At 42.3% G+C, this 22,160-nt stretch overlaps 1 protein-coding gene across 2 annotated transcripts in view; it reads right to left on the reverse strand.

Annotated features, from left to right (window-relative positions):
* COG2 (component of oligomeric golgi complex 2) overlaps positions 1-22,160 on the reverse strand; it is a 74,070-nt gene that overhangs the window by 16,983 nt on the left and 34,927 nt on the right. For both annotated transcript variants that reach the window (XM_075596879.1, XM_075596878.1), the window contains exons 4-11: positions 21,167-21,247; positions 20,689-20,792; positions 18,640-18,748; positions 15,396-15,575; positions 14,674-14,798; positions 7,875-8,001; positions 6,731-6,870; positions 4,846-4,907 (exon numbers count right to left, since the gene is read on the reverse strand). In XM_075596879.1, coding sequence (XP_075452994.1) covers positions 4,846-4,907; positions 6,731-6,870; positions 7,875-8,001; positions 14,674-14,798; positions 15,396-15,575; positions 18,640-18,748; positions 20,689-20,792; positions 21,167-21,247 — 928 coding nt within the window. The remainder of the gene's footprint in view (positions 1-4,845; positions 4,908-6,730; positions 6,871-7,874; positions 8,002-14,673; positions 14,799-15,395; positions 15,576-18,639; positions 18,749-20,688; positions 20,793-21,166; positions 21,248-22,160) is intronic.

The following is a 22,160-nucleotide window of genomic DNA, read 5'->3' on the forward strand; positions in this document are numbered from 1 at the left end:
ATTTGGCAGGGCAAAAGACCCAGAGTCGCAAGATCGGTCCTGTTGGCATCAAGAGGAAGAGGGGGCATGGCTGTCTCAGACATCCATAAATACTATATAGCAGCACAATTGAAACAAGCAGTCATGTGGAATACCGACCCGGCCCAATGCTGCTGGATTGAAATAGAGTCCCAGTACGCCAGAATACCTTCCCTGCAGGCCTGCCTCTGGAGCTTAGACAGAGGAGATAGGCAAGCACATAACTTAAAATTAAAAGCGACAATACTCACCTGGGAGGTCTGGTCAAAATATAAGACCAGATACGGGCTTTGCTCATCTAGCCCACAGCTTACGCCCATACCCAATAACCCCAAATTTCCTCCGGGATGCAAATCCAAGCTTCACGAGCAATTAAGACTGGGAGGGATTGGGGCGATTGCGGATCTCCTAAGCCTCGGAAGGCTACTGAGCTACCAAGAAGTACGAGCCAAATATAAAATTAGAGAACTAGATACATTCAAATATTTGCAAATTCGATATTTTGTCCAAAAAATATGTTCAACTAGAGAATTTCCCCCTCTCACGAAATTCGAGCGGCTATGCAAAGCAAATACCTATCAAAAGGGACTAATTTCTGAAATATACGCCGAATTAGAAAACTCTGTGGCCCCACAAAACCACGACTATATGCTCAAGTGGGCAGCTGACTTGAATATTACAATAGAGAGATTTGGGATGAAATTTGGTTGGCAGCCTCGGGAACATCCATATGCACCACAACCAAGGAAAACATCTATAACATTCTCTACTACTGGTACCTTACTCCTGTGAGATTAAATCAAATCTACCCCCTGGTGTCGGACCTATGCTGGAGAGGCTGCGGACTTAGAGGGGACATGGCCCACATCTGGTGGACTTGTCCGGAAATTGTAAAGTATTGGACTAAGGTCCATAATTTAGTAAAAGAGGTCACCGACCTGGAACTACCTATAGAACCGCTGACCTTCCTACTTGCAAGGCCAATACCCGGAATTGGCCGTCCAACTAGGAAATTAATCACGTTTATTCTTACTGCGGCTAGATGTGAGATAGCGGCATCCTGGATGAAACAAACCACCCCCTCCAAAAGGTTTATAAAAAAAAAGGATCAGTGAAGTGATGCTTATGGAGAAGCTGACGGACATGCTTAGACAAAAGCTCTTCGCATTCTATAAGATATGGGAGCCCTGGATACTTCTCACGAGATGAAGAGATCCCACAAACATCAACTTAGAGATCAAGTTCAGTCACCAAAGCTCTTGAGCTTAAGCTCTAACACTGACAGGCCCAGGAATTTGGCTCCCAGGGCGGGAACACCATCCCCCCCACTCCCCTCTCCTGCCTTTCTGTCTTCTCTCTACCAGGACTCCCTTTTCAATGACAACCAAGGTTGTCTTTCTTTCCCCCCCCCCCCCCCCCAAAAAAAGTTAAAATGTTAGCGTATTAGGCTGTGAAATATGTTTGACAAACATCTGTTGTATTAATGCCTAATAAAACTATTTGGAAAAAAAAACTATACTATTAAAATAAAAACAAACTAACCGTAAAAAAAAAAAAAAAAAGAGAGAGAAACAAAATGACATAGTTGTATGATTTTTTTCTGATATTACATTTTCTATATATTACACATGGTATTTTTTTTATATAGTACTTCACAAACACTAGGAGATGGACAATTAAGAAGAAAAAAAAATAAACTTTACATTTTCAACTGTTCTACAAACAATTGATTATGACCTATTGTCTACAGGGCTTCCAATACAGTACATTAGGAGTGACCCTAAAAATGACTCGTGGGTGTTTGATCCCCTACCATTTTGTTGCTAATTCCAAAGATGACAACTAGGACATGCACCATTTGATGACTGGCTAATTTGAATGGGAATGTATAGGAATTGGGCTAATTATAAATAAATAAATATATATATATATATATATATATATATATAAATAAATATATATAGACAATACGATACCGTGGTGAGACGAAATCACAGACAGCACTCCAGAAAATGGTCAAAAATAATATATTGAGAAAGGAGAGGGGATGTCCCCAACGTTGATGCAAACACTGCAGTGTCTCAATAGCATAAATCAATAATGTAAAACTGAGTTCATAAGTTGAATGCCGATATACAAATAATAAAGGCTGTAAAACCATGTAATCCAACCAAGTGTAAAGGAACTGGTGCGACAACCACCTCACCCCCGCGTGGAGATCCGCCCGTAGAATCTATGTCTCCCTGTACCTGAAGAACCGACAGGCCAGATCTTCCTTCTTTCCCTGTGAGGGTGGTAACCCGGGATGCGTGGCCTGATGCCTGTGGTGGAGTCCAGCGTCTGCAGACTCTCCTATCCGCTCACCGGGTAACTGTGTGTCCTCCCACGAGACTAATTGGAACTATTATTGTTCAATTATTGTAATGTACAGCACCCGTTTTTTGTGAGGGTTTTAGGCTATTTATATGTGTTCACTTTTGTTCTGTATTCGCATCACCTTGAGAAAGGTCCCGCTTGAGGACCGAAACGTCGGTATTATGTCTTGTCTACAATATATTATGTTTGTCCATTTTCTGGAGTGCTGCCTGTGATTTCGGGGAGCAGAGGGGTCTGGCGGCCAGAAGGGGTCTAGCAGTCAGGTTCCCCGCTTCGGGTCCGGCGGGCGCGCACGGTAGGCGGAGGTACAGCCACTGGTGTGCCACGTAGTGCTCCACCAGGGGGAGCACAGGCACTTGCGTGCTCTGAGTGTTAGGCCCGCCCGGACCCGAGGCGGGAAGTGGAGCGACCAGCCATGCGGCACCCCCCCCCCCACAACAACACCCTCTATCAGCACACGTACCCCACATCGCCGCCGCCAGACAGCAGAAACAGAACACTATCACCACCCCTCCTGCCACCACTCTGCGGGACCTCACAAACAGCCCGCTCACCCCCCCTCCCCTCCCTTTCTCCCCCCCCCCTCCCTTTCTCCCCCCCCCCCTCCCCCCTCCCTTTCTCCCCCCCCTCCCCTCCCTTTCTCCCCCCCCTCCCTCCCCCCCCCCTCCCCTCCCTTTCTCCCCCCCCCCTCCCCTCCCTTTCTCCCCCCCCCCTCCCCTCCCTTTCTCCCCCCCCCCCTCCCCTCCCTTTCTCCCCCCCCCCTCCCCTCCCTTTCTCCCCCCACCCCTCCCTTTCTCCCCCCCCCCCTCCCTTTCTCCCCCCCTCTCTTTCTCCCCCCCCCCCCTCCCCTCCCTTTCTCCCCCCCCCCTCCCCTCCCTTTCTCCCCCCCCTCCCCTCCCTTTCTCCCCCCCCTCCCCTCTTTCTCCCCCCCTCTCTTTCTCCCCCCCCCCCTCCCCTCCCTCCCACCCCCTCCCCTCCCTTTCTCCCCCCCCTCCCTTTCTCCCCCCCTCTCTTTCTCCCCCCCCTCCCCTCTTTCTCCCCCCCCTCCCCTCTTTCTCCCCCCCCTTTCTCCCCCCCTCTCTTTCTCCCCCCCCACCTCTTTTCCCCCCACACCACCCCACCTCTTTTCCCCCCACACCACCCCACCTCTTTTCCCCCCACACCACCCCACCTCTCCCCCCCCCACACCACCCCACCCCTTTCCCCCCCCCCACACCACCCCACCTCTTCCCCCCCCCACACCACCCCACCTCTTCCCCCCCCCCACACCACCCCACCTCTTCCCCCCCCCCACACCACCCCACCTCTTACCCCCCCCACACCACCCCACCTCTTCCCCCCCCCACACCACCCCACCTCTTCCCCCCCCCACACCACCCCACCTCTTCCCCCCCCACACCACCCCACCTCTTCCCCCCCCCACACCACCCCACCTCTTCCCGCCCCCACACCACCCCATCTCTTTCCCCCCCCCACACCACCCCACCTCTTTCCCACACCACCTCTTTCCCACACCACACCACCCCACCTCTTCTACCACACCACCTCTTTCCCACACCACCTCTTTCCCACACCACACCACCTCTTTCCCACACCACACCACCTCTTTCCCACACCACACCACCTCTTTCCCACACCACCTCTTTCCCACACCACACCACCTCTTTCCCACACCACACCACCTCTTCTCCCCCCCACACCACCCCACCTCACAATTTTTGAACAACAACTACATCATATCATTTCACGCATTTACATCCCGGGCAATGTCGGGTATATCAGCTAGTGTTAATATATTTTTGATACAGATGGCTGCCTATTACTGTAGATAAGTCTCATTTAATAAAATATGTATATTTAAAAAAAAAATAGCCACTGCATCTTGAAGCCCAGAAAGCAATATATACAGCAGATAGAAAATGATATGGCAAACATTGTAAAAAGGTGAAATATATAAACTGAAAAGACTTGTGTCAATAAGGTTACAGTAAATATGAAAATCACTTACTGTTTACTTATGATTACTGGCTACTTTAAATACTTATGATCAGGGGTCAAAGTGTTACAGGACTAGGGGATGCGGAGTACCACTATTATTTCAATTACAACCCAAGAGTACCATTACTTTTTCTACTATAAAATATATATTTATTAAAAAATAAAATTCAGAAAAATGTAATAACTGTAGGAAGCCATTCTCCGGTTCTGCCTTTCAAGCACGAATATTTTATAAATCTTTCTAAAAATATGGTAACAAAAGCTCAATGACAAAAATATTTGCAATATTTTGATGTCAGACACGTACAACTACTTTGTGAGCCACGTCGGCAACTGGCTATGATTTCATATAAAACTGGTCACTATTACTTCTATTACAGAAGAAACTTTATTTTTTTTAAAAGACACATTTGTTTAACTTTACAGTACATCTTGTGTTTAAACGGCACATACCTGGTGGGCCCTCAAAGCCAGCTGATAATGCTGACTCTAGACTTCCTGCTATTTCTTTGAATCTAAAAGGAAATACATAACATTTGTCACATTCCTATACAGTAAAATAATGTATTGTAGATTTTATTTCAACAGTATAACTGCAATGCTGATTTCATATAGCCTAAAATGTAATGGTTTGGGGAAAATAAATGTAATCTATTACTAGAATACTGTACAAAGCTGTCTTGTTTAAAATGTAGAGCAAAATGTTGCAGAAGGAGACATCTTGTTTATATGCTATAGAAGGACATTTAAACTTGGAGAGTGTACATTTCCTGAGCAACGTACGCACATCTTTCTGCAAATGATTGACCATGACAGCAAATCAATGCAAATATATGTGTAAGGCAATAGAATGGTGACCTGTGGTACTAAAATCAGGAGATACGTAACATGAAACTAACACACATTGGGTAAACAAAATAAAAGTGTAGTAAAGTACCATAATACAGTACACAAAGCTTAAATCCCATGTGCTGGTTTGATTTTGTCTCTCAACTTAATCCTCTGTAATACAGTTAATTTCAACTGTACAATTAGAAAAACAAGTTCATTTTTCCTATTGTACAAGAAATGGAAAAAAAAAAAATTCATAGCTGCATAGGTTGGGTAAGTGGCTATACAGACAATAACAGAGTTCATCTCTGCCAAAAATCAGTTATTTCCTATTGAATAGCTCCTTGTTCTTAATTACATTTCAGTTTTACACGACGGTCCATCTACTATGAACCGGATTGTTTACACTGTTTATTCTGCTTTCACCAGGTCACATAACTTCTGTGCTTGATCTAACGACAGCACTAAAGAAGTATACTAGTAAAGTTAATTATCGGCATGTCTAATACAATTAGGTTCTCACATATGCCTTAGAAGCAGTGAAAAGAAAATCTAAGATTCAAAAACAGCTTGGTAAAGTTACAATGGGGAACAGTTCCTTAATGCTTACTGTGATAATGTTTTTCTTTTAAATACATAGATAGGTGTGTGTGTATATATGTGTGTGTGTGTGTGTATGTATATATATATGCAGTGGTCGACAAATCACCAAAAAATCTACTCGCCTAACAAAAAAATCTACTCGCCACCTAGTACAACACGTGTGCTGTTTGGGCCAATAGGAGCTCGCCACGATGTTAAATCCACTCGCCCGGGGCGTGCAAATGTATAGGTTTGTCGAACACTGTATATATATATATATATATATATATATATATATATATATATATATATACATATTTGTATTTTATAGTATGTGATTTACATATACTGTACATGTATACAGACACAGATGTTCCCCCAGATATATCCCGTTTATAGCTCTGAATATCAGAGTTGCCATATAATTCAATGATCGTATTGATTCAGAATATCTCAACATCCCTAACCCAAAAGAGAACAATGAAGCCAGTTACATTGGTGTCTCTCTCTATAGAATATCAATCTACTAACATGCTGATATGCACTGCCATAGGTTGTAGCATTAGACCACAGGAGTGGCTAGTGCGGAGAGAGAGAGAAAATGGCAGACGCAGATTGGTGGCTTCTTACTAATGACAAAGCAGCAGAGTACTCGCAATTCATTCATATGCCAGATTATGTCTTTTGAATGTTTTGTTATCCTTAAATAAATTCACGATTTCATGTGCATTGAATGTGTATCTGAGAAGAGAGAATCTGATTTCTAGTATCTTTAACCTCCCCAGCACTTAAGCAGTTCAAGTTATTTTGACATCTGTTTGCCTGTCACAAAGCACCCATGAAAGACTCAAACGTATTTCATGCAGAGATGACCCTGATTTAGGTTTTTGACCTGAAAACAAAGAAAGAAAAGTCACATGATCACCTTATCTGAAAATACACGGGCAAATTCCACTTGTTATTAAAACTGTGGTAGGATGGATGTGCTCGTAATCTTTTTACGCTTGCCTGTGACCCACACTGTCGCTCAAATTTCCTCACAAAATCCATGCTTACTGTGTATTTCTAGAAAGAAAAGAAAAAACAATGAAAAGGAGTACGTACGTTCTTGTATATTCAGGTACACATATCACAATGTATTATGACATTCGCAACAGAACTACGTGGGAATGATGCAGTGTGTCACAATCCTTGCGTAACAAAGTGCTACACTGTATGTATTGACTAAAACTCGTTTAGCACCGACGAGTATTCTAAAACAAATCTGGGGCAATCACAAACAAGACCCAGGTACATGCTGGGTACATGCTGGGTACATGCTGGGTACATGCTGGGTACATGCTGGGTACATGCTGGGTACATGCTGGGTACATGCTGCAACATTTCAGTGACATTTCTGCAGACAGACTAATGGCCCATCGGATTAACACAGCAGGGGTCTCTGGCAGTCCCATTCAGTTTGAATGTGACTGCCAGGGACCCCCGCTGTTAATCCGATGGGCCATTAGTCTGTCTGCAGAAATGTCACTGAAATGTTGCAGCATGTACCCAGCATGTACCTGGATCTTGTTGGTGATAGCCCCAGATTTTCCAAGGCAAGTTTAAGGCAAGTTTTAGAATCCTCGTCGGCGCACTTGTACATTCTGTACAGTGGACACTTCTGAAATTATCCAATGCATTCACTCAACATAACATTATAACTAGGTTATTAAAAAAAATTATAAAAAAAAAACAGCGCGTTTTCTTGTTTTTTTTCTCATGTGAGGTAAAATGTGTAAAAAAAAAGTCCAATTTTGTAACATTTATTTTATGCATTTTTTTTTACTTTGTTTGCAGAACTGTGTGACAATGTACCTATATTTTTTTATTGAATTTAAAACCTCTAAACATTAAAGCTGTTGGAGGCTAGACACAAGATCAGACAACATTTTCTTGGAGGAAAATTCACATTTTCCCCAAAACACACAACACATTCTCTCATTCATTGTTTTTATGCACTCAAAGTATAGTAAATCACTTCGAACTCAACAAGAGATAAAAAAAAATTAAGTAAAATACACTCGTTTTACCTGATGAAATATGTCGGGGTTCCCAGGGTTGAATAGGGAGTGCAATTTTCCTTCCAACCCGTGGGCAATTTCTGGCCAGACAGAGTTTACTAAAAAGTCATACCCAGGAACCATATCTGCCTTTTCACTAGCAAAATAAATAGATAGCATGAATTATTTTTTACATGAATACATCAAGTTTGCATACGCACAATTGTACTGATTCAAATATTAGCCATGAAAACTGCAAGCAATTTGGCAAACTTACTGGACAGTACAGACAAACTGTTAGCTACAGTACTTGTAACAGTGGTCTAAAGTTGTCTTGTAAAAAGAAAAATCAGTGGATGAAAACTTTGCAAATATTGGAATGTACTAAATTAAAATGTTAAAAGTATCCATAGCACAGGATGTAGCAGAAAGGAACTGCAAGGGATATTAATTTCAGACAAACACCTGTTCAATTGTTAAAATAGTGATAAAGAACATGTTTTAAAATTTAAGCTCTGAAGTAATTTGTAAAACATCCAGATTTACAACATTCGATATAAAAACTCTTTATACGTCTCTATTGTAAAAAAAATCCTTGAATTACGAGGTCAAAATTTTGTAAATGTAAGAATTCCGCAATTTTCATCAAGTGTACCAAAGAGCGATGTAGCAGAAAAAAGGAGAGCGTGTGTGTCTATGTATGAATATATAAAGCAGAAAATAGCCGTGTTAGTCCAGTTGCGATATTATGAAATATATATACAGGCATACCCCGGTTTAAGGACACTCACTTTAAGTACACTCGCGAGTAAGTACATGTCGCCCAATAGGCAAACGGCAGTTCACGCATGTGCCTGTTAGCACGTCCTGAACAGCAATACCAGCTCCCTACCTGTACCGAAGCTGTGCGCAAGCGGGGAGACTATAGAGCCTGTTACACATGTGTTATTTACATCAGTTATGCACGTATATGACGATTGCAGTACAGTATATGCATCAATAAGTGGAAAAAAGGATGTGCTTCACTTTAAGTACATTTTCGCTTTACATACATGCTCCGGTCCCATTGCGTACGTTAATGCGGGGTATGCCTGTGTATATATATATATATATATATATATATATATATATATATATATATATATATAAATACTTAGTTAAGCTATGGTGGGTAAAAAGTGACAAAAACCCTCCACAGTAAGGCATATAGCAAATGGAAATATTACTGTATGCTCATTTGCATGTCTTAGACAGGTCAGCAACCCCACCTTTCACCATTATTACCAGCACACATTATCACCAGCACACAGCGCTTCCACTGCAGCAAGGGATTCTGGGAAGACATGCAAATGAGCACACAGTGTCACCTTTTGCTTCAAAACCATTTAACATGGTCCCCTATAGGCTTAAGCTTGCCGCATTTCACAGCTTCACTTTTTTACCCACCATAACTTAACTAAGTGTGGTAAAACCTATCCCTGCTTCATTTGGCAAAGCCAGAATAACCAACCGCAAACTGAGGAGACCCATTAAGGTCGAAACGGCTGTCTGTGGGTGGGTTTACTGGCTATGCCTCTTAACCCAGGCTGTGCTCAAAGCTGTGAAATGCAGCAAACTTAAGCTTATAGGGGACCATGTTAAATTGTTTTGAAGCAAAAGGTGGCACTGTGTGCTCATTTGCATGTCATTTCCCAGAATCCCTTGCTGCAGTGGAAGCGCTGTGTGCTGGGTGTTAATGGTGAAAGGCAGGGTTGCAGACATGTCTAAGACATGCAAATGAGCATACAGTAATATTTCCATTTGCTATATATATATATATAACTCTTATTCTAACAAAAACCAGTGGCAATTCCCCAAAAAACCCAGGAAACACCCAGGTACATTCTGAATACATGCCTTAAACTTTCCTTAAACTAGCCCCAGCATTTCTGCATTGATTAATGGCCTATCAGATTAATAGCGGGGGTCCCTGGCAGTCCCATTCAAACTGAATTGGAATGCCAGGGATCCCTGCTGTGTTAATCCTATGGGTCGTTAGTCAATGCAGAAATGCCTTAAACGTGCCTCAAACTAGCCCAGAACATACCCAGCACATACCCAGCACATACCCAGCACATACCCAGAATGTAACCCGGCTAGTTTACGGCAAATGTTAGAATAAACGTTGCCTCTACTGTACATACATAAACACACACACACAAACTACAATATCACATTTGAAGTAGATTACAGCTCAAAAGATACAGTATTTGATAGTTAAGTCAAAAATAATTAACAGTGGATAGATCGTTCAGAAGGGTTTGCTTGTATTTAGCATTATTTACATTTTGGAAAGTACCCATTTTTGCCAATTATTTTACTATTTCTGAAAAGTATGTACAGTACAGAACCTCAGCAAACAATAGGTATATTGTTAAGCAGGCAGCACTGTCATTTAATCTGGCTGAATTTTACAATCCAAAACTCAAAGAAAAGTAAAAACTTTAGGGGACTATGGGACTGATTCTTTATCCACTGAAGTGGATGAGAACACCCTGATTAGCTGCTTCGGCAGATATAGCACCAGCCCGTCTTGCAAGATAAAAACACCTTAACAATGAACTTCAATGTAAAGTTCACTATGGTCATGAAATATTATACAGACGGCGTTTTATTTTTTGGGGGCTTGCCTATTACCATTTTTTAGTTTTGGAGTATGTGAAAAATGTGACTGCAATCAAACTCATGATCATAATCTGGAGCAGTATTTTGCTTCCAAATCAAGCATATACATATGTAGCAAGACATAACGTTTGTGTTGTCGTGCTGATTGTGGCCAGGACGTATTACCACTTTGGGGGGGGGTCCAATCTGGAAGCATGGTCCCCCCACAGCGCGTTCGCGGCAGATGCCATTTGCTTTTTTGGTCACGGCGCTGGGGACAGCAAGTCTTGCTACATCTGTATGTTATTTCCACTTTACTTAGCAAAAAATAATCATACAAAATAATGTCGTTTAATATTAGAAACAAAAAAAATGTATCATGTGGCTAATTATTGGTGCCAATTAATATATTTATTTTATTTCTACTTTAACTCTAACTTTATTCTTCCCACTCTCTGCTTTGTTCTCACCGTTTCATTTATTCTCCCTCTTTATCCCGTATTGTCTAACCCCCCTTCCACTACTCGAGCTTTCGCTCTCTCCCCCCTATTACTTCTTTATTGGACCTTCCCGTCATCCCACTCCTCCCTTGGGCATTAAACGGGTAAGAGACACAGCAAGGATGCGTCTCAAATTCAACTTTGATTCTGGAACAATGGGACAAATAGGGGTTCAGTATGATCCAAAATGCAGGAGTTTGGATGAGCTCTGATTTTAACTTTCAGAACTTGCTTATCTCTATAATGCACTTAACATTCTGACTTATCCAAATAACAATTGTATTACTTAAATCGGGCTCTTTAAAGTTAATACAGCGAACACACTTAAAGCTACTCGATGTGCTGTAAAATCTATATTGCAGGGACTATATATCATGCACAAGATAAATAAGTCCATTACCATCGTAATGTTCTATATACAAGAATAATTCAAAAAGTCTCAGTATTCTTAATCTATTCCATTTTCCCTGTTCCCTGTCATATATAGTACATTGTGCTAAGAGGTCCCTTGACTAAAATGTTATAGCCATTATCAACAATTCAACTGAAATGCTGTTAAAAGCGGCTAATGGATGTCTTATTTTAGTGAACAGACTCAGATTTATTTGGGTTAAAATACTCAGTCATGTTCCAAAAACCATCTTATTAAAATGTCCTAATGCTGCTGTGTTTTTATTTCCCCACAGATTTCTCGAAAGTGTATACGCTGAACATTTCACTCCATTCACCTATAAAAAACATGGCTATTTAAAGAAGCTATTACCATGCCCCCCAATTTTTTTTTTTTTTTTTTTAGGATCACCTGAACCACTGTCCTACGACCTCCGGTCCTTAACAGATCTGTATTTTTTTGTGCTGGTAAAAAAAAATAGTCTGTCCTCGGCAGCCATTTCTTGCCTACTAGACATGTATTCTTGTCTGGTGGAAAAAACTCCACATATCCTGGGAATATCGCCTCCCCCAGGAACCAGGGGGTCGGAGAACAGCAGCTCCGGGGAATGCTCTGGTTCAGGTAACCAACAAAAAACATGAGCAAACTGGACTGCTGGTTTAAAAATGTGTTATAGATCCAAATGCATTAATTTCATGAAATACATATTTTATTTTCAAATTGACACATTTTATTTTCACTTCTACTGCTCTCTCCCGCCTTAAACCTTTTTACCTCACTGCACCTTACCTGTGGAACTCCCTCACACTCTGTGTGCACCAAGCACACTCTCTCCCTGCCTAAGGCCTCGGTCCCGCTGCGCTCGTTGGCGCGGGCGGCCATGTCGCGAGTTCCCCACCAGCAGGGAAATCCTCGCGAGCCGGTCCCCCCTGGCGGCACAGAGCACTACACGCTGTGGCGCGTCAGCCGCATGGGGACAAGAAAATGGTGATGTCTAGCGTTGATGCGTCACGTGGTGTGACTGTGAGCCAATGGGGAGGGGAGGCTTCGGGAGGAGGAGAGGCTTCGGGGAGCGGGGAGGAGTGTGGAGTGAAAGCGTGCGTGCCTGTCTGTGTGTATGTGTGTGCCTGAGTGCGTGAGTGCCTGCCTGCCTGTGCGTGTGTGTGTGTGTGTGTGAGTGCCTGCGTGTGTGTGTGTTTAATACTTACCCTCAGCAGCTCCAGCCCGAGTCCGTGGAGGGAGGGGGGGGGGAGAGTAGCGGGTCCCTCCGCTCAAGCCACGCCCCCCTCCCTGTCAAACCTCCCACTCCCGCCCACCTCCCGCTCCGGCTCCCTACAGACCGCATATCGCGGTCTGTGTATGTCAGCGCCCCGCCTGTCTGCAGTGCGGGCGCGCTGACTCTGGGAGCGGGGCCTTAGCCTAAGACAAACCTTAAAAATCACCTCTTTGAAGCATTCCAATAGCCTGGACTCATGGCTACTGTCCCACACCAACTCTTACAAACCATTGTGGCTAAGCACAGCCATCTACTGCACTTACTCCCTCACCTGCTGTCTCTGTAAGTCTCCCAACATACCACTTAGATTGTAAGCTCTCTGGGGCAGGGATTTCCTTTTATTGTCTGACTTTGTTGCATTTATTGTATTATAATTCCTGCTACTGTATTGTCTCTTTGTAAAGTGATAAGTACACTGTGGGCGCTATATAAATAAAGATATACATACATACAAAGCACCAAGTCCTTTTTTCAAGAACAAGTGATAATGTTACAAATTGACACATTTTATTTTCCTTGACTTTGGAGGAAAGGCAGCTTCCCTGCTGTGATACGAAAATGAGCCCTAACAGATTAAATACATTTGCACATAAGGAATTAACTTAAAGCAGCAGTTCAAGCAATAGCCTACATGTGTTTTTTTTTTTTTTAATAAATCAGTCCTGTACTATGAGAAAATACTTGTAGCATTTAAAAAAAAAAAAAAATGTTTTAAAGACATTTTTTATGTTTCTAAGGCCGTGCTTATAGTGGCGAAGGCAACGCAAATTCGCCCAAAAACAAAAGCATTGCCGCCGCGTGCGCTTATAGTGCACGCGACGGCGACAAGCAACAGAGCAACGTCACCATCGCGAAAACCCGCCGCCGGCAAAATTTGATTTTTCAAGGGCCGTCGTATCACGTGACGGCCCTTTAACAAATCAAATTGCGGGAATCCCGCGATGCCGCCGACCGGCGAAACATAACTTTCGCCGGTGGCGACGGCGACGTCACCAATCGTGTCGCCTGCACTATAGGCAAAGACTAATGTAGGAAGCATTTCCAAAGTGACAGCCCCCTTACCCTTCTGATAGGCTCTGGCTCTATATATATATATATATATATAAACCATACGATACCGTTTGAAGCACGAGATCAGGAGACAGCACTCTGGTAAGTTAGATCACAAGTTTTTGTATTGAAAAAGACACATAAACCGACGTTTTGGTCCCCCAGTGGGGGGAAAGGTCCCACTGGGGGACCGAAACGTCGGTTTATGTGTCTTTTTCAATACAAAAACTTGTGATCTAACTTACCAGAGTGCTGTCTCCTGATCTCGTGCTTCAAACGGTATCGTATGGTTTATTATTGCTTTATGGGACAAGCACCCAATTTTTCTACTTGCAAGTGGAGTGCCGGCTGCTTCTGTGGATTATATATATATATATATATTTATTTTTTTTAAATTATAAATATATATTTGAAAAAAAAATTTAAACGGCAGCTTGAACTGCAGCTTTAATCTTACGCATATAGGTTGTCTCAGGAAAGCAGGACAAGATAATCCCAAACAGAAACAATGTACATCAAAAAGTCTTTGTACAAGGAAGAGCCTTACTACTCAGTCACGAATTCAGATTTCTACCTTGACATTTGGAAGGGTTTACAGATTTCTGAAGTGGGTGCAAATAAAAATTAGGAAACTAGGGGCCTTATTCTATCTACACCAAAGCAGCCTGCCAGGCCACTTTTTGGCTGAAAATATGCATTTTTGCCATAAATAGCCCAAAACGGCCACTTTCCGCAAACAGACGTACTGTAGTTTTACTGTCACTGGAGCTGCAACTGAAAAAGCTAAAGTCCATAGAGCCGGAAACCATAACATCTCGCACTGCGGGAGGTCTGGATCAAAACACCTGGCGCCAGGACCACGGCGGTCGTGTGACAGCAGCTTGCCCCGTGTCGAAAATAGTGAGCCTGGCTACATCTGTATGTAGAATTACCCACAAAGTGATCAGAGAACTGTTATCTGATAATTACCTTGATATGGCGCCTCCTGTGACTTCCCGCAGGAGGCGACAATGGTGAGGAACAAATTCCAGGAGTTTGTTATACATGACTTGGAGTCCGTTGGGGTGAGACTGTACATACTGTTCCACTATCACCTGCCAGTATAAAAATGACATGTTGCAAATAATGCAAACAAAAACAAGATTCATTCCGCTAAATTCCTTGAGCATCTATAAATTATAGTTTGCATTGAAAGCTGATTTTAATTGAAATCCGCTTTGAAATGCACATTTTATTGCTGGTGTAACTTTTAACAAGTTATGTTATGCATCCTAACATGATTATTTCCTTTTTAGCACTCCAGCAAAAAGAGCTTCCAAATTCATCATTTTACTACTTTTCAAATGGTTTCTGTGTCCTCCTATTGCAGTACCGTAATTGCGATGAGGCAGATGTAATTATATTTACTAAAACGTACTATAAGACACCTTTCCGGTACTGTAAAATGGGCCATTCACACAAAAACACATCATTTCTGTTTTGGAAGATTTGTGAACTATAAATAGCCATCTGGATTTGGCGTTTCTTCAAGCTCACACTTGTCAATTGAAAAAAGCATTTAAAATGCATCATTTGTCATCTGGTCGTTTCATGCTTGCTCTATTTCCCTAGTAAATGGCAGATGTAATTGCAGGAGGGCGGGAGACAAGTTCATATTCAATTTCTAACAAATCTCCCAAAAAATAGCTTACCTCATCAATATATGGTTTGACTAGCACCTGACCAACTAGTGCTTCTGCATCTCTGGTTTTGTCAATCGTTGCATAAGTCCGCAAGCAGTGACGTATTATATCAACATTGGGTGTCTGAAGTCCTTCTAACAGCAGACGTTCCAAAGACTGCTGCAGCATTGCTGTTATACCAGCAATTCGCTTCATAAAATAAAAAGAAATAACTAACAATCTTTCATAAATAAATGCATTAAAATATAAATACTAATGGTTATTTCAAAATTAAATATATTATGTTAAATTGCATTCAAGGCTAAAGGCTGTTGTGACTTGAAACTGTTCAAATGAATTATTTCACAAATTCCTTTGTCCATTTGCTTGCGAGATAAACATTTTTACCAAATATAATTCCTAAACACAATATTCATGTGATAATGTACATTTCACATATTATTTGTAACGCCGGTTCCAGTGCCTTAAACTTCTTACAACAATTCCATTCTGTAACGTGTGGTTCAAAAATCAGACCCAAAAAGGGATTGTTTAGTGACCCATGAACCATCTACGCCTGCTAATTTCCATGCTGTTGGTCAAGGAGACACACACACACACACAAACACACACACACACAAACACACACACAAACAAACAGAGCAGCACTCAGTAAATAATGTACAAAAAAAGTATAGTTACACTTTTTTTTGTACAGTATATCATTTACTGAGTGCTGCTTCGTGATTTCTACTTTGGTGGGGATCACAATGTTACCTATATTACATGTATGGACCGAGCACCGGACCACTCATTTTCTATCGGAGTGCTAACTGTCCCTTTCTAATATACATATATACACACACATTTCCCTTTTATTCTCTATACACACACACACACACACAAACACACACACACACACACACACACACACACACACACACACACAAAGTTATGGTGGGTGAAATCCTGTCTTAAACCTTTTTACCTCACTGCACCTTACCTGTGGAACTCCCTCACACTCTGTGTACACCAAGCACACTCTCTCCCTGCCTAAGACAAACCTTAAAAATCACCTCTTTGAAGCATTCCAATAGCCTGGACTCATGGCTACTGTCCCACACCAACTCCTACAAACCATTGTGGCTAAGCACAGCCATCTACTGCACTTACTCCATCACCTGCTGTCTCTGTAAGTCTCCCAACATACCACTTAGATTGTAAGCTCTCTGGGGCAGGGATTTCCTTTTATTGTCTGACTTTGTTGCATTTATTGTATTATAATTCCTGCTACTGTATTGTCTCTTTGTAAAGTGATAAGTACACTGTGGGCGCTATATAAATAAAGATATACATACATACAAAGCACCAAGTCCCTTTTTCAAGAACAAGTGATAATGTTACAATGCTAGCAAGAACAGAAGCTTTGCTTCAAGAGAAAAGTAAGAAGTTTCCACAAGAGACCTCAGCAGTCACAAGAAACTATCAATTTAACAAAGGCATTGTGACAGTGAGGGTAGTCAGTCTTCATAATAAAGGTGAAGCCTGACTGGTTATACCTGAAAACCATGGGTCCCTGGCAGCTAAGTAGCACCATAAGTCAGGGACTATGTATACCAAAAACCTGACCAGTTTGGTGTTGTACATGTTCCCCTTTCCCAATAAACATGAGACTTTGGGAGTGGGAGTTTTAGGTGGGATATTTGAGTCAAAAAGTGTTTATCTTGTTTGCAGGAGTTCGGGGGACAAAATTACCGGTAGTCCCGTAATTTTCCTTGACGTGCATTTATGATTTGCGGGTACGCAAAGTGAAATTACACCGGGGCTACAGTGTCCCCCAGAATCCTGGTTTTAGAGCCCAAGTATCCCAGACCCATTTCCCACACATATATAAGGTTCCACAAGAAGTATGAGTTTATTAAAACAACGTTTTAATGTTTTATACAGTATGTATTAAGGCATACAGTCAGCCTGGGCATCTAAATAGGCGCCAGGATGTCTGCATAGACATCGGAGTTCAAAGGAGAGAAGGAATGTCCAGAAGTGAGAAGACCATTTGGCGAGCGGGAAAGGGCAAAGTACCAGGTCTGGAGAACAAAGGGCACACCGCTGGGGCGCCTTTTGGACTGCCAGACCTGGTGGAGCCTGTCCAGTTGGTGGCAATGGGTTGGCTGGGGGAAGATGCTGCTGGTAGGCGCCTTTCAAATTGGCTGCTTCATATTTCTTACCCACCCGGTTTTTCGAGCCAGATTGGCACGCCCCCTCCTCTGACGTCTGCAGCCAGACGAGCCGCCATATTGATTGGCTAGTGGGAGAAATTCCCACGCTCTGATTGGTCGCCAGTCGGACTTCCCTGCTAGAGATAGCTCAGCAGAGAGTATGTAAGTACTGCCCGATCAGAGAACAAGGCCATCTAGTGGCTTGAATCGGTGATGCAAAGGCGGGCTTTTAAAAATTGCTCTGTTGCGAATAGCAGAGCAACCGGCTTCATTTTTGGAGTTGGAAAGTCTGCCTAGCTGAGGCTAAGTCAGACGCGAGGACCAAGTTCTCAGAATAGAATGTAGCAGTTGGGTATTCTACCAGAAAAGAGACGCGGTCCCGATCAGGGTAAGCCTTCCGAAGCCGGCGCCATGCACCTACTTAAGTCTAATTTTCGACCCCAGACAGTGTGTATTTCTTCTGTATTTTGAGTATTCATTGTGTGTCCGTGGGTTTCACCCGAATAAACCTAGCAAAGCACTCGGTACGGAGTTGCCAGAGAAGCCTGGCCTAGTTCTCACATTGCAGCCAAGTACTGTGAAGTTTCTGGACGTGGAGCGGACAGGGTAAGCCTTCCAAAGCAGGCGGCCTGCACCTAGTTGAGGCTAGAGACTCCCCCCAGACCCTCAGTTACGTGTGTTTTTCCTGTATTTTGTGGATATTGTGTGTCTGCTGGTCTCACCAGAATAAACCTCATTCTATTCCACTACCTTGTTTTGCCTAGTGAATGATCCCAGAAGGTAAAAAGTGTTAAAAGTGCTTGTCTCCCATGACAGACATCTTTAATTAAAGGTATACGGAGAAAAAAAACAGGTATCACCTTTACCGAACATGTTGGTCTTCCAATAATGAAATGAAATGCAAAAACTTTAACACATTTAAGACAAAAGTATTTTGGTAAATTCTAGGTTTACGAACTCAACCTTAATGTTTGCAACAAAGTCAAAGCTACTGGGACGGTAGACGAGAGACACATAACCTAAAAATTGTTATTGTGCCATAATGAGATACTTACAGGTCGCACTTTGTCCAAAAGAGGCATGCCTTTGCTCTGAACAGCATGGAACTGTAACTGGTTAAATTCTGTGGCAATTCTTTCCAGGATCTGCCCAGTCAATAGTGGGCTGAAAAACAACATGAACGTATATGTCTACCTTAAAATATTGGCAAAAAGTATATACAAAAAGGAGAAAACAAATTTACGAGTACAGTGATAGTATAACAGGCGCACATTTTAGATTGTCCAATGTCATTTTTGTAAAAGTAAATAATGATTCCAATACATTTCACATTTTTAAAAGCAGTCCTGGTTTACATTTCTGTAGGACAATTCATAGTAGGCTCATTGGTCCAAAAAACGCACCCGTTTCAAGCTCTGCACGGGCGAAGGCACTGTAGCCTCACAGAGGCCTAGCACTCTTGCCCACAACAATTAAACTGATTGTCAGGGGAAAGCTCAGGGCCCTTACCTTCTCCTTCACCATCTCTTCCTGCAAGGCCCCAGATCATGTCACCGCAACATCAAATGGTGTTACGTTGCTATGGCAACACAACATAGCAACGTGCCGTCACACCGCATATCCTGTTATGGCAACGCGACACCATTTGACATCGCGGTGACATGATGAGAGACCCTGCAGGAAGAGAAGGAGAAGATAAGAGACCCTGCACCACATGTCCCTGTGCCGAGCCCCGCAATATTCCCAGCCAGCCATGATTATTACCATTACTATCAATTATTAATAAGGTGCCCACTCAGCATAGAACAATGGGGATGTGAAAGACAATAACACATACAGGGAATATTACAACATTAAAGTATACGGATACAACCATATTTCTCCCAATGTTTAAAAGGAAGGGAAAAGAGGAAACACAACATGTAGAGGAGGAGACGGTGAGCAGCAATCAAATTCTGAGGCGGTTTGATATTAAGTTAGCAGCTGCAACTGGAATCAGGTGTTCATTATTTGGGTAGAAGGAAAAAAGTGAGAGTATTCTGTAGATATGTACATTTTATAACATGGCTCTTCAACTCGATTTCCAAAGAGGCCAGATCTCCCCACGCAAATAAAAGAAGGGCCAAAAGAGTGTTATTATGATTACATTTAAAAACTTGCAAATTATTTTACCTCAATTGTTTGCAAGCATTTCTAAAACCTGTACCATATATATTTACATTAGAAGTGAATTTTAGTATGAATAAGTGTACTTTGGTACCCGAGCAACTACAATGGAATTAGCATAAGCCCCTCCTCCTGTCCCCAGTTGAAAAGCCATGTTGTAGAAGAGAATATAATTTATCGACGTCCCTTATATTGATAAGGGAGTTTAGAGAGGATCCCTTAGCTGAGGGAGTTGTCATGTGATAGAAGCAGAAAGAAGCTGTGCTCCACACAATGGCTGCTAGTTATTAAAAAGTGCTCTCATTGAAATGCTTTACTGCTTTAGAATCCCCCAATATCCTCACAGATATCTGGAAAGTGTCTCCCTGACAGAAGTCATTTTCAGAGCACCGTTAATGTGAAAGTATTAGGGATAGTGTGATGTTGTGAGGCATAGGTAAGACACTGGAGAGGGGAATGGGAGGAGGTTATGATGAAGGGGAAAAAAAGGGGTTAGTAACTGCAAGAGGCAACAGGGCGTGTGGGAGGATATCTGGAAACGAGGTTTCATCTGTATGGACTGACAGCTTTGTATATGAGGAAAAGGTTATTGAATTTGATAATGGAAGATGTTTGGGAGTCAGGAGTAACAGTGCGAGTAATAAACGTGCAACATTTTCCATGGACTGCAGAGGAAATAGACTAGGCAAGGAGCAAACACCTCTGTGATACCCCCTTAGAAGAAGAGAATTGTGAAATCATTTCATTCGATTTTCCATTTTGGAGACCTGTTAATAAATATATATTTCTCATGTGATTTATTGTTGTCAGCGTGCTGTTTTGTTTTTTTACCAGTATGCTTCCGCTGTGGAAGTTCACTGTGCTTGGTTTACTGGATGCATAAAGATGTGATGTAGATAAAAAGAATATAATGTAGCAGCATCAGATAGATCACTGACCTGTTTAGATCTGAAGAAGCAGTGTCCTTGCAGTTTTGAGTGTGCAGAATTTTTTCAATCTTTTCAACAGAACGGATGACTTGAATCATCCTTAAAACACACATCTGTAAGCAAGGATGAAATTGCTAACTGTCTTTCCCAACATAAAAAAACAACATTTTACAACTATGAACAAATAATGCAGTCATTTGGACTCAAGGTAATGCAAAGCTTTCGTTTTCTATATTTGTTCTCTATAACAGAAAAGCTTAACTGTACCAGCAACATGGCATCTAAAAAGCAGATTATTACAATTAATGGATTATAAACTAACCATTAGTGAAACTCAGTACCATATCCGCTTCATACTAAAAAAAAGATTCTGTTATATGTATTGGATATAATATGGATTGCTGAAATAAATTGGTGCACTAAACATCAACTTTATTTAGGAACATAAAAGGGTATTTGATCTACAATTAGATCTTGTCAGACATACCTTCTTTTTCCTTATATCATCTTGTTTAGCTAAACGTTCATCCACTGCCCGGATACCATCACTAACAGATGACTTGAGACTCTAAGCAAGACATAAGCATCACCAATAAGAATAGAAATAAAACCGATATATATTCAATTTCATTTTGCAGTTAAAAAAAAAAACAGGATATAAAGGAGCAATCATTTTACAAAAATTATATATATATCTGAGTCAGTCAGAGAGAGAGTCAGTCAGAGAGTTATATATAAATAAATATAACAGCTGCTATCACCAAAGCGACAGCAAAGAAACAGCAATCAAATGTCATCAGTGTGTCTGGGAGAGAGAGAGTGTGTCTGGGAGAGAGAGAGAGTGTCTGGGAGAGAGAGAGAGTGTGTCTGGGAGAGAGAAAGAGAGAGTGTGTCTGGGAGAGAGAGAGTGTCTGGGAGAGAGTCAGAGAGAGGGAGTGAGAGAGAGGGAGAGAGAGAGTCAGAGAGAGGGAGAGAGTCAGAGAGAGGGAGAGAGTCAGAGAGAGGGAGAGAGCCAGAGAGAGGGAGAGAGTCAGAGAGAGGGAGAAAGTCAGAGAGAGGGAGAGAGGGAGAAAGTCAGAGAGAGGGAGAGAGTCAGAGAGAGGGAGAGAGTCAGAGAGTCAGTCAGAGAGAGAGAGAGTCAGTCAGAGAGAGAGAGTCAGTCAGAGAGAGAGAGAGAGTCAGTCAGAGAGAGAGTCAGAGAGAGAGTCAGTCAGTCAGAGAGTCAGTCAGTCAGAGAGTCAGTCAGTCAGAGAGTCAGTCAGTCAGAGAGAGAGTCAGTCAGAGAGAGAGTCAGTCAGAGAGAGAGTCAGTCAGAGAGTCAGTCAGTCAGGGACAGAGTCAGTCAGAGAGAGAGTCAGTCAGAGAGAGAGTCAGTCAGAGAGAGAGTCAGTCAGAGAGAGAGTCAGTCAGAGAGAGAGTCAGTCAGAGAGTCAGTCAGTCAGGGACAGAGTCAGTCAGAGAGAGAGTCAGTCAGAGAGTCA

Source organism: Ascaphus truei, chromosome 4 (assembly GCF_040206685.1).
Source record: "Ascaphus truei isolate aAscTru1 chromosome 4, aAscTru1.hap1, whole genome shotgun sequence".
Lineage (NCBI taxonomy): Eukaryota > Metazoa > Chordata > Amphibia > Anura > Ascaphidae > Ascaphus > Ascaphus truei.